Raw genomic sequence first — 13,435 nt, 5'->3', positions numbered from 1 at the left:
CTTACAAATCTAAGTTTTCAATACCCCACACAGCGGAGCATAGGTTGCTCTGATTTGCACCAAGGATGGTCAGGCAATGACCACTGCTGAGACTAGGAGAGCCGCCAAGAGGCTTTAAATCATGTATACATTCCATCCCTACTGAGCACAGTTTGGCCAGAATGGAGAATCCAGTCCTCTCTGTTGTCAGTGTATTGCATTCAGATGCAGTAGTAGATTCCTACAGCCAGGCCTAGTTATCTCTTTAAAGCAGATTTTTTTTTTTATCCAGGCTATTATTGTGCTAGCATCATAAGTCTCATTATATGTCCAGTCCATTGGTCCCGTCTCTTACTCCATGTTGTCCTTTCTGTGTGACAAATGTTGCTTAATGCCCATCCTTGCTTGATTAATAGTCCCTTTGTATTAAGACTACATCTCCCAGAAGGCAGCGTGGGTGCCCCTCCCAGCCGGCACGCTCTCGCCTCTTCTCCCACTCCCTTCCCCAGCCTCCGGCAGAGGCAGCAGGAAGGTGGAGCGTGGAGGGCTACAAGTGCTTCTCTGTTAGACTTTCAGAGAGCAGCCTAGGAAATGCAACAATCATCTGCCAAATGGATGCAAACATAAGAGAGAGGTATGTGCGCCGGGAATATGGGCATTCTGCAGGGAAGATGAGCTGCTGCCTGTGCAATGGGGCTTGGTTATCATGTCTGCACTTGGTAGTTAAAACCCTAAAGGATAGTACCTCTAAAAAGATGCTTCTTAGCCCTTGATCAGTTGTGTCACCCAAATATACTTGAATCCAAATACTCTGTGTGATTATGTAGCTTGCGTTTTATAACTCAGCAGATTCCTGCTTGGACAGTGCAAAGCCCCATGATTGAGCACTGTCCAGTAGAGATTTTTAAAAAACCCTATATGTATTTAGTCTGTAGCAGAAATTTCTTTAACAAACAAGGCATCTGGCTTCAAGTTTTTCTTTCTTTTTATAATTAATTAATTGTAGATGGAGAAGTAACATCCGTCTCTGAGTCATCAGTCTTTGAGGCATAATCTCATTCCAAATGCTCTTAATCAAACTGGAGATCTGCTATCGGAAAGCACTGCTTTCCCCCGGGGATTATCAAATTTCCACCAGAGAATATAGATCTTGGATTACTGAGCTACATGGGATTTGCCTGTGTCTTTCTAATTACTCTGAATTCAAATTTAGGCTTTCTTTAAAAAGAAAAGAAAAAAAGTTGTTTGCTTTTTATAAATAAAATGATAACTCTGTGCTCTTACATTTTTATAGGTGGTAACTATGATTATCCTTTTTATTTTAGATGGCTTATTGCCTTAATTGGATATTGGTGTCAAAGGTTGATTAAAGTCCCTAATAGATTTTGGATCTGCAAGAGGATTGCAGTTTTAAATGCTTGATTAAAACAATCGCATTTGCTATTTTCCCCTGGAACAGTTGTGAGAGGAAGAATAATGTATGAGATGTTTGTTACTTTTCTATAGATTTCTTAATGCATCATGAGATGTGTTTATTTTTCCCCTTGCAGACTGAAAAGAAATACATGTCAGAGGGAATTTGTTTAATCATTTAGCAGCTGAAACAAGCCATATCCCTAGCAAAATACTGGTTAGAGGATAGAAGATTGCTTTGAGGCAACAGCTCATGTACCGTGATAACGCTTGATTGTATTGTTGACAGAGGTTCCTGAAGCATGGCTTAGGTTAGAAGCCGTGGCTTGCTAGAGAGGAGTTCTGATGGCTTGTATGGAGCTTCTGTACCTCGCCAAGAAGGGTAGGCGATCAGATCTGTGCAACAATGTGGACTGGAGTTTGCAAGCCCCTCCCTATGAACAGCAGAGCGATGGGGACGATATGGGGGCAAGAACAGCAGCTGCGGTGGCAGCTCTCTGCTGCGAAAGACACTGCAAGTCTATACAAAGGGCAGCCACAGCAGGTCCCACCCAAGCACCCCTTTCCTCCACTCCTACCCTCTCCTTCTCCTGGCAGCATGCAGCAGCCTCAAGAAGCATCCAGCCCCACTGCCAACCAGCTCACTTGGATGGAGAAGAGGAAGCAGCAAAGAAGAGAGCCTGCTGCTGTGCTCAGGAACTGGAGACATCATTTACTTATAGGGATGAAAATGTCAATCTGGAGCATATGAGAAATGCTCCTTCTCCTGTGAAGAGTTGCTGCCAGGTTCCCCCTGCCCAGCATAGCTCCTGTACAGAGATCCCACCTGATTGGGCTCATGATCCTACCTCCCTGATATCTGAGGAAGATGATACTGGATCAGAAGTTGCTTCAGGGACATCTATAGACTATGGGTTCATTAGTGCCATCTTGTTCCTGGTTAGTGGGATTTTGCTAGTTATTATTTCCTATGTGGTGCCCAGAGATGTGACTGTGGATCCTAACACTGTAGCAGCCAGGGAGATGGAGCGACTGGAGAATGAGAGCGCTAGAATTGGGGCTCACTTGGATAGGTGTGTGATCGCTGGGCTGTGTCTCTTAACTCTGGGGGGTGTGGTGCTGTCCAGTTTATTAATGATGTCTATGTGGAAAGGGGAGTTGTACAGGAGGAATAGATTTGCATCCTCCCAGGAATCTGCAAAGCTGTATGGTTCTTTCAATTTTAGACTGAAATCCAGCACAAATGATAATACACTAGAGTTATCATTAGTAGAAGAAGATGCATTTGCCATAGATAATTAGCATGGTCTTATTTTTATGGCACTATTTCTACAGGAAAATATGTTCTAGTAAAGAAAACAAATACAGCTAAAGATAGGTAGTAATGCAGTTTAATTGCCTGGCAATAAATGTCTTTCCTTAAACTCTGTAACTGAATGTTTGCATTATATGGACGTTTGTTTTTTAGGGGAAACCTGCTAGGGATAATGTAATCAATATCAGTGACACTTTCTTATTTAAACCACTGAATAAAAATAAATTTGTGATAACCAGGGTCCCCAAATCTCCTTTATCCTATTTTTAAAACTTTTTCCCCTATTTAATTTCTTAGTACCCCAATACAAAACACTACCATCCTGCCAGATTTGAAAGCTGTTAATTATTACAGCCTACATAAGGATTATTAACAGTCTGCTTGGTAATATATTAAGGGAGAGACCAAGTCTGGCATTTAATCCCAGCAATTAAGGGTGACAGTCTCTTAAACTTTCTTTTTTAAACTGACCCCTTTTTTTCCTGACATGAAAGCCCAGAAAATCCAGTAGTTTATCATGTATGCATTGAAAACACAGATGTCTAATTTAGAATTCTCCACCTTCCAGTTCACAAACATTCAATTTTCTCCAAGTAATTGTATAATCAGCGCTGATTATTAAAAATGTGAAGTATGGGTGTGGCACAGGGGAGTGACTAGCTCGGGGCATGGGTAATAGGATAAAAAGGGCCTTTCACCTCTACATCAGCAGTTCAGTTTCACTCTAGATCGGCAGTGACTGAAAATAGATAACGTGTGATAGCTTTTTGTGGCCTTTGTGAAATAAGTCTAGTTCCAAATGGACAGATGTCGGGATAGAAAAATTGCCATAAATTGACACCAGTTGACCTCCTTGTTGGGAATCTCAAAGAAGCCAAAGATCGAAAGAGGATCAAGATCGAAACTTCTTTTGCAACAGCGGTGTGAGGCAAGTTGCAGGGCTGTGCTTGTGCTGAGGCTGCCTGTATTTCCTTGAAAAATAGATTTTAATCCACTAAAGCTGCCAACTCTGCACCTTTCACAACCAGTGAAAAAAGTAAAAGGGGCTGTGTTCTCCATGGGTCACAACAATAGCATTCTATGCTCCACCAATCATCAAACTACTTGATTTTTTTCAAATATAGACTTCTATAAATAATTGTCAGAAAATAAAGGTTAGATACCCAACAATGAGACTGCCTGGCACTGACTTCATGCAGTGTAGTAGCTGGTCAAAGAAAGGTGATGTGATCAGTGAATTCTGTGTAGCACAATGGCCAATGATTAAATGCTGAGGGAATTTACTTGGCTGGCTGACATCTTCAATGGAATGCTAAAACAGATGGGTTTTTGTGACTTTCATTTTGAGGGGGAAAAATGAAAAAGGTTGGTCAGTAGTGTGATTTCTTAATATACACTGGTTAGGTATGATCTGATCCACTGGCAAGACCAAGAGCGGCTAAGGGATCTGTTCGCACTGTCCCTGACATTTTGGCCATGGAGTTTTGCATCCGACGAAGTGGGTATTCGCCCATGAAAGCTCATGCTCCTAAACGTCTGTTAGTCTATAAGGTGCCACAGGACTCTTTGCTGCTTTTACAGATCCAGACTAACACGGCTACCCCTCTGATACTGGAGTTTTAATAGACATTCATAGCTTGACTGTCACAGTATTGTCTGCCCCAAGCATTAAAAAATCATGAATCAACCCTCCCCACCCAAAAAAATCATAAAATTAGTTTTAAAATTGAGCATCTTATTTGCCTTCTAGGATTTGAGCCTTTGGGGTGCCTTCAAGTCACATTTTCAAGCTTCTCTCCACAGCCATGAGGAACAGAAACTTTCTTTTTTGAGTGAAAGTGGAGATTCTCATGAAAACACTTGACTCCAGGAGCTAGGGCTGGAAGAAAAACACCAAATAGCGTGAGACTTCTGACAAAATAATCAGAGAGCTGGCAACACTCTGAATGCTATAGTTCTTGGGCCTGATTCTCCACTGGCTTGCACTTTGTGATTTTGCACTGGTGTAAGTGACTGTAATAATACCTAGCTCTTATAGAGCTCTTCCTCCCTAGATTTTACTGTGCTTTACAGAGGAGGGCAATATCATTGTCCCTATTTTACAGATGGGGAAACTGAGGCACGGGGCATTGACATGATTTGCTCAAGGTCACCCAGAAAACCAGGGACAGGGCTGGAAATTGAATGCTCATCTCCTAAGTCCCATTCCAGCATGCTGTTCACTAAACCACTCAGTCTGCACCTCCACTGATTCAGGGTAACAGAGAATCAGCCCTTCATCTGATTCTGGAGTCTAAGATTTTACATTGTCACCTCAGAGTCTGGCCAACGAGCTGTCAATTCTCAGTCTTGCATGACTAGTGAAGATCATGAATGCAACCCTTTGCTCTCACATGGAGAGTAACCCACACTGTCTTTGCAGAGTGTGTTCAGAGTAAATATCTGCTTTGAAACACAAGGTGCTCTTATAAGCAGATTGACAACAGTTTGTGACTCAGAGCAGGAAAGGGGGAAAATGCACTTGAACTGGGCTCTGCTAATGGGCCTTCCTAGGCTCTGAATAAGTATGTCTGTGGATCAGCTTGTCTTCTGTGGTCTTTCTTTTAATGCTGTCCCATGTGACTGGAAGGAGGTTTTAATTCAATATGAAAGGTATGCAAATCCATTCCTTCACACCTCTATTTTGGTGGGCATCAGGAGGGCATGATGAGGGGAAAACACTGAATGGCCTATTGTGCCTTTCCCTCTGGCTGATCACTTCATAAGACAAATGCCAGACTTGTGTTGGGCATTCACTCCTTTGTGGTTCAGAGAGTCATATGTGCTTGCTCTGGGATTCCCCTCATACAAATGGGGCAGCATTTATGCAGCTAATAGATTGGACAGCCTAAGGAATCTATTTGAATTTCCAAGGTGTCCAGTGATGTAGCACCCAGAAGGATTAGAACACATTCCTGTCTTCCGCTGTTTGCATACTGCGTATCTGTAAGGAATGTCATGTTGTGCTGGTGCTTTAATGTTGGCCCTGTAGAGAGGTGGCATTTCAAGTCTCAAGCCATGCAAACTGCCCTTCTAAGGTGTGTCTACACTGTACACTAACCCCAGGCTCCAACTCAAGCCCCCAAATCTGTCTGGCTTGGGTCAGCAAATATCAGGATGCCAGTCCTAGGCCCCTTGTAGGAAGTGGGTGAGTGCCTGAGTCCCACTGTGACTCAGATCCAAGACCTGTCATTTTGCAGTGTGGACACGTGTCAAGCCTAAGTCAGAAGATCTGTGTAGTGCTGTCTGGATGCACTAGCACAGCTATGAGACTCAGTCTAACTGTAAATCCAGGTTTACAATGCAGCTTGGATGCTCAAATATGGGCTTGGACACACTGAGTCAACAAGCCTATGTCCCACAGACTCATACTTAGCATGCGGTGTAGACTTATTCCTAGTTCATTGCTTGGCACTTATGGTAGCAGATATAACGCAATTGTAATGAATGCACAAAGGGAGGAGTGTCTGTATTTGAGGAGCTTGCACTCCTACAGCCACGTGGATGTGCCATCATTAATCCAGTTCTTATCAGGATTAATTTTCTAAAATAAAAAATAACTCTCCTTACATGGAGGTAGAAGCTGTTTTGGCCCATTGGAATCAGGCAGAATGGTAAATGGGGTCACTGAGAATTATAAGACATAGAAGGAGGATTCTTCCCCTGCTCACCCCTTGCTCCAGTCTGCTACTAACCCATACCAGTAGCAGATAACTACCCAAACAGTGCTGACTCACAGTGACAGTTGGAGGTGCAGCATTCTGTCTGCCCCTGCCCTGCTGCTTTGGGATGGCCATGGGAGTAGTGTGAGCTCACTTACCCCTACATGCCCAGACCTGAGGGCCAGTGAAGCCTCACAGGCATGATGGGTGGAGGATTACTACTCCCCCCTATGCTGCTGAGAGAGCTTCTGGGGACATGATGTGGCCCTTATTAGGAAGCCTGAGCAGGTAGAGCCTATCCAGCTTTCTTCTACTGTTATTTGTCCATAGATGTTGATAGGGTGAAGAAACCTGTTTGCCCACTGATGCTAGCCAATGTTGTATGTCACACTGAGTCTGAGGAGAGCCCTTAAACTGGAGAAGAGTCCAACTGGAGGTGCTGCACTCTGACTTTTCAGTCTTATAGTTAAAAAGTCTAAAACAGAAGCTGTAAATTTTGACCTTGGATGGATATTTTAAAATTTATTTTTTAACTATACATATGGGTAAGCTTGGAGTGCATATTATAACGACATGAGGATCTGAAAAAGATCAGCAATTTTTGAGGCTGTAAAGATCGCACATTTTTGTAAGACCGTGGCAGGCCTTACTGCAGATTATTAGCACTAGAAAAGAAAACACTCCCTTCATTGTCAGCATATTATTAAGTGAGATGTTTTCTGACACTTTGTAAAAGCGTTTCACAGATCATGAGGGAATTATTTTAAAATGAACCCACGGGTTTTCCATGAACGTCTTAGGCAAAAAGAAGCCAATAAAATGGTCTCGGTATGCATGCAATTGGGAGAAATCTGAAAATATAAATAATATAACCCATGTGGGGTTTTTTGCTTGGTATTACTGTATGAAGGGGAGAGGAGGCTTCCAGAGAAGGAAATGCAGGGGGAGGTAGGAAACAAAACTATCCAGACTTTCCTCTGACCCCATAGTGAGATACTTTGACAGTAGATGGGTTGGTGATGATATAAATGAAGCCTGTCATTTCTAGATCTCTAGTTCTAGTACAGTACAGTATGGTAGTGACCCAACAGTTCCCAGTAGACAAATGTTCACATCACAAAAATAGCCACCACAATTGGCACCCTTACAGGCAGACTCAGCAGAGGATCCAAGGATTGGCTGGGAGAGGAGATTGAATTACCACCTCATTGCAGACAGAAGGGATTTCTCCTGGTCTGATTTGAAGCACACTGATGAAGCAGCATGGGGGAAGCTTGCTGTCTTGTTGCCCATGCTGTACCTAGTGTAGGGATTGACAGAAAACTTCATTCTTCAGGAATGTAAATCTGGCACTTTTCCTGAGGGCCAAATTGGTTAGGGCTGGATCTTAGGTGCAGGCCTGACCAAAGAGTATTGGTAAATTTGGGAAGGATTGGACTCAGACAATACCCTTCTTGCTGCCTCCTCATTCTAAGGGTATGTCGATCCTGCAGTTAGAGGTATGACTGCAGCGCACCTAGCCATACTTGAGCAAGCTTTAATTTAGCAACAAAAGTGAAGCACAGACTTCATTGTGGGCTCGTCGCCTGAATATGTGTCCAGGGTCCCGGGTAAGCTTGTGTAGTATGTCCAGCAATCACCACCCAGCTATAGTATGGACATGCCCTAAGAGGGTAATAATTTACTCTTGGCCTATACCAGCAAAAAATTATGATGCCTGCTCCCCTGCTTCACCTCGTGACACCTCAGCTGCCCTGGCCAGCTACAGAGTGGAGCCAAGACTCTGCCTAGTCCAAGTTACTCCCTACCTACCTGCTTACTCCTGCATGCCCAGATCCAAGTAGCCTGTTTAAGGCATTAAGAAATTCTTTCTTTCCCTTAGTTCCCTGTGTGGGTGTGTGGTCCAGACCACATCTAACCTTGAAAGGCTAAAAGGCAATTAACACAGAATTCATTAAAACATTAAATGGCCATTAAAACAGTCTCTTGCTGGTTTTTTAGCCCATCAGTTACAGACTTGTAACAAATTGGAAACATTTGGAAACTGAATAATCCCTCTTCTTTCCACTCCTTAGACTATCGCCAAAGAAAGGACTAACACAAAATGATCCTTAGTTCCATTGTAAGTTTTGGTAACCTACCTGTTTTTCCACAGACAACCAGCTTTACCGTCTCACTGCCATCCTCTACAGACAGAAGAACTAATTTTAAAATCTCTCCTAGGAATCTGTGTTGGGTTGTTGCTGTTTTTAATATGTTTACAGTTTTTAATCTTGATAATCCTTTTCAAAAACTGTCTGTAATAACCAGTGTTTACCAAATAGGAAAGTAACTAACTTAATTTTGTCAATCTGCATTTTGAACTGCTAAAGACAATGTTACAGTTATTGTGAGCTTTTCAATAGTGCATCTGATGCCTTATTATAACAGTAATAGTGTTCTGTACAACTGTACAATAAAAAAAATTGTAACATTAATCTTTTGTCTTTGCTGTTGTTTCTTCCCTTTGCTGAAACTGCATATAATAGTGTTGTTTTCTCTCCATGCTGCCAAACACATCTGGTTAAAAGGATTATGTTCAGTAACGTTATTCCTTCACACTTCTATTTAAGGCATGATCCCGCACTACTCAAGTCAATGGGAGTTATGTTTGTGATTTCACTGGAAGCGAAAGACACTTAAACCCAGCACAAACAAAAGCACACTGACATGTAACATGGGTCATGCCTTGTAACATTGCTTCCTATAATTTGTATGGCTTGCCCAGGCATGATCGTAAGGCCCTATCTTGCAGCTTTTACTCTACCAAAAAAATAAATAGGAGTGCCACTTCTTGATTTAGATTCAAACTGGAGCAGGGACTGTCTTTGTTACCTGTTTGTGTTGTTTCCCCTTTTTCACACAAGTGGTTAGTCAAAGTTTGGAGCCCTGAGGAATTTCTAGTTGGGAGTAGAAATTGGTGATAAATAATTCTTTGGTGTAGTTTTATTTACTTACAAAGAATGCAAAGTTCTGTTTCTCTGAATGAAGAAGGAATCAAAGAATAGCAAACAGTTTCTTTTGCTCACAGCCCCAAGAACACTCTTATCAGCCTGCACCCTTGACCCAAAAACCTTTCCCCAGGTTTCTTCTAGAAACCGTGCTTTTCGCTGCTCCTTCCAGCTGTCACTCTCCCAGTTTTTATATGTTCTGCACCCCCGTCCCTTCCCCCCCACCTACCCAAAACAATACTCAGCAAAAACTCCTGGGTGGGTTCACATAATTCTTTTGTCTTGGGTAGGTGTTTATCCTTACAGTTACATTAGTTGAAGGCTGAGTTCACACCTATCAATCTCAATTAGGTTTTAACTCAACCCGTAACTAGGTTCCAACTCAACCCATAAAATGATGGGACCGTGGTCCTTGACTCGGTTTCCTGGCTACTACTGCAATAGACACCATAACATTAATCCCTGGTGTAACTCTGACCTCAGGAGAATGGCACTATAGGGTTACATTTAGCCCATTTTGTACATCCTGTGGCAATTAAGCATTAAGGAAGTCGGTGTATTTATAGATATGACAATCCATCAGCTTAAAGACCTAGAAAGCTTTTTAGCGAGAAACAAATACTAAGTTCACGTCTACTGCTCTTAAAGGGCTGTTCATCTAATTCTGATCTCCTTTTTATATTTGAAGGACTTCTCATAATGTATGCTAATAAATGGAACTGTTTATTTTCTGGGCATAAGTGCTCCAAGGTCGGAAACACTGCAGACTGCAGTGACGTAAGCCATCTCTTATTCCTGTCTGAAACAGTGGATGTTATTAATTTGCATCCTTTTAATAAAAAAAGGCAAGACAGAAGTCTTGTCTTTGAAAAGAATCTGGTTAATATTTTTTTTTTTTTACAAATATATAAATGTGATACTTTTTTCTGGACACAGTCAAATAATGCACATTTTTCTTAGATTTTCAATGTGAAGCTTGGAAAAATACAATTAAAATTTTTAATACCGTGAATCTGAAAAGGTGCATATAATTTTCTGCTCACTTCTGGGAAGATTCTTCCACCTTTAAAGATGCTATTCAGCATGAGTATTCTGAGCAGTTCCACTGAACTGAACTGAAGTTGGCTGGCCTACACATCTGAGAAATTGCTCACCAAACTGAGTGAGGGAATTGCAATCTGACCCAAAGTATTTTCCAAAGTCTATGGTCCAGTTTCTGCCACCGTTACAATGAGTAGTACTTTACTCTGTGAGTACTCCCATTGGAGTGTAGGGGACTACTCAGGAAGTGGCATAAATATCAGGATAGCATAAATAGTAACTCCTAGCTCTTACAGAGCCGTTTTCACCATAGATCTCAAAATGCTTTACAAAGGAAGCAAATATCATTATTCCTATTTTATAGATGGGGAAAATGAGGCACAGAAAGGTGAAGGGATTTGCCCACGGTCACCAAGTAGGCCAGTGGCTGAGTCAGGAATAGAATCCAGGCCTCCCAAGTACTACTCCAGTAGTCTATGAAAAAGAGTATCATAAAACGCCTCTAAAATACCTGAATTGAAGAACTGCAAGTAGTTGCAATTTCTATTCAAGTCTTCAGTTTTCAGAGCACATGCAGCAGCAAACACTTCCTAGCATCAGCCCAAATCATTAGAGCCCTGCGCGGATACAAAATTTGTATCCGCATCCGATCCGTGATCTGCAAACATGGTCCACAGCTATCTGCAGATTTGCAGGACTCTACAAATCATGTCTAGCTAAAGCTTGCAGTGAACGTGTGATTAAGTTTTCTGTTTGTATTATGATAAACTCTTAATATTTCAAAAAAATCAATCAGCTTCCATTCCACTAGTAAAACCTGCATTTTTACATAAGCACATAAAACTTCTCTGTACTAATAAGTCTCTGCTTTGATGGATTTGTACACAAGGAAACTCAGCTATTGTTGAATAAAACATTTCCAGAAGCAAAATTGATTGTTCCTTTTGTAGAGAGAAAAATCAATTCTTACCATTAAAGGTATCTAAAATATGTTGTTCAGCTAGAAATGTAAATAAAGTCTCTTACAAGTCCCATACTGCAGTCTATCCATTAACAAAACAAGACTGAGCTGGTTTCTTTATATGAGTTCAGTTCAAATCGAACATAAAGCAACATTTGCCAAACTAATCAAAGCAACTGCATTGGAATATTAATACTGCCAAGTAGCTTTTTTGGTGTTTGGGTATTGCCTTCTTCAAGCATTAGCTGTGCACTCAGGAAGAATTGGTAAGGTTGGTGTTGTGTCCTAACTGATTAGGAGCTTTTGGAATGAATCGTGCAAATGCTGTATGTAGTTTTACAGTAAGATTCCACAGATCACTGGTTTAAGTTTGTCGAAACACAGCATGCAGCATAAATGTCTAAATGACAACGGGAACATTCCCATGCTACAGCAAGAACCTCTTTCTACAGTTAGAGAGTACTGTTGTTCAAAGAGTGAAAGAGCCATGCTGGCATAAGCAATGGTGTAAATTTGACTACATTGGTCAACCTCTGTGAGGACTGCTCCTAATTCAACAGATCTGGCATCTACTAAAAGTTCAGTTATTTTTGTGGAATAAAAATATGACATGATTATATCACACATAAGGGATTTCGCTAATTTCTCAATGCATTTTGATGTTCATCTGATCAAACCCATATTTGATCTTTCCTGGTTAAATCTCTCAGAAGCTGCACGATAGTTGCTAAGCTTGGACTGAATCTGCCACAGTAATTTGCAAGCCCTAGCAGGCTCTGAACTGCAGTGGGGTTTCTGGCAGCGTGGCATGAAAAATGTCCTTCACTTTCTTAGGATACACTGAGATGCCATCTTTCGAGATTGTATATGCAAACATTCGAATGTGGTTTTATTGTACTCACATTTGTTTGGGTTTAACATGAAATTCTGCTCCTGCAGTCATTCAAAAACAGCTGCTAATTGAGTGTCCTGCTCTTCAGATGCAGTGCCAAATGCTAATGTCATCACTCACGTTAAGAACTCCAGAGATTCCAGCTAGTACCTCACATATGGTGTTTTGAAATATTTCTGCAGCTGAAGAAATGCCAAAACTGAGTCATTTATAGTGGTGTAGACCCACGTGTGTCATGAAGGTTGTTATGTACCTTGATTCAGGGTGGAGCTCGAGTTGCTCCTGTCAGATCTGCAATAGTGTCACCTACAGTGTGGGTGATGTGTCATTCATGCTTTATAGCTCAGTTGAGTAAACATATCCACACATATTCAGATTTTGCCTGGTTGCTTTGGTTTCTGGGCCACTACTGTAGAGGAGACCCCTGCTGTGGGGGCTTTCCACTTGCTCACGGATGTCAAGATCTTCCAGGTGTGCTAATTCTTCTTCCATTAGTTTTCTGACATGGAAAATAATGCATCTGTATAGTAGAGATGCGAGCTGAACCATGTCATCAAAGTGTAATTTCTATTTGCTTTCCCTTCAAATTTCCTATTCATTTGAGCATGTTCTTATAAGACTGGAGGAGTTAATTTAGCTGTTAGGCTGCACCACTTGGATCATCTGAATCGGTCCTCACGCACTTGCTATGGTATAACTAATAAGTATATCTGTGACATTAGTCACCAGGTACACTGAACTGGTAACAGACCTATCTTAAATCAAAATAAACTAAGAATACACCACAAGTTATCAGTGCATCTGGATTTCCATAGGCACATACTTTTACTGCTGTCAGCTGTAAAAACGGTTTCTATGATATGGCTTTAGACACACTTTGTCCATCATATTCATGGATGCACTAGGATCACTTAAAACTTCAGTCTTGTATCCTTATTTGATGATGCAGCATCATGGCTGAACAATCATAGAACTGGAAGGGACCTCGAGAGGTCATCTAGTCCAGTTCCCTGCACTCATGGCAAGACTAATTATCTAGACCATTCCTGACAAGTGTTTGTCTAACCTGCTCTTAAAAGTTTCCAGTGATGGAGATTTCACAGCCCCCCTAGGCAATTTATTCCAATGCTTAACCACCCATTA

General features: G+C 41.5%; 1 protein-coding gene across 2 annotated transcripts; it reads left to right on the top strand.

Moving 5' to 3' along the window:
• The first annotated feature begins 512 nt into the window (after positions 1 to 512).
• TMEM74 (transmembrane protein 74) lies at positions 513 to 8,033 on the top strand. Of its 2 annotated transcripts, none has more exons than XM_032762462.2 (2): positions 513 to 613; positions 1,682 to 8,033. In XM_032762462.2, exon 2 carries the CDS (start codon positions 1,738 to 1,740, stop codon positions 2,692 to 2,694), a length of 957 nt encoding a protein of 318 aa, XP_032618353.1. In that variant the 5' UTR covers positions 513 to 613; positions 1,682 to 1,737; the 3' UTR covers positions 2,695 to 8,033. The 2 variants fall into 2 exon arrangements, with proteins under 2 accessions (XP_032618353.1, XP_032618354.1); XM_032762463.2 differs by having other exon boundaries at positions 1,530 to 8,033.
• The last annotated feature ends 5,402 nt before the right edge of the window (positions 8,034 to 13,435 follow it).

Source organism: Chelonoidis abingdonii, chromosome 2 (genome assembly GCF_003597395.2).
Source record: "Chelonoidis abingdonii isolate Lonesome George chromosome 2, CheloAbing_2.0, whole genome shotgun sequence".
NCBI lineage: Eukaryota > Metazoa > Chordata > Testudines > Testudinidae > Chelonoidis > Chelonoidis abingdonii.
Note: the sequence above shows the minus strand (reverse complement) of the source record. Positions and strands in the feature narration are given on the sequence as shown.

Excerpts from the sequence above, each read along its gene's own strand:
- TMEM74 (XM_032762462.2), top strand. The coding sequence starts at position 1,738 with ATGGCTTGTATGGAGCTTCTGTACCTCGCCAAGAAGGGTAGGCGATCA.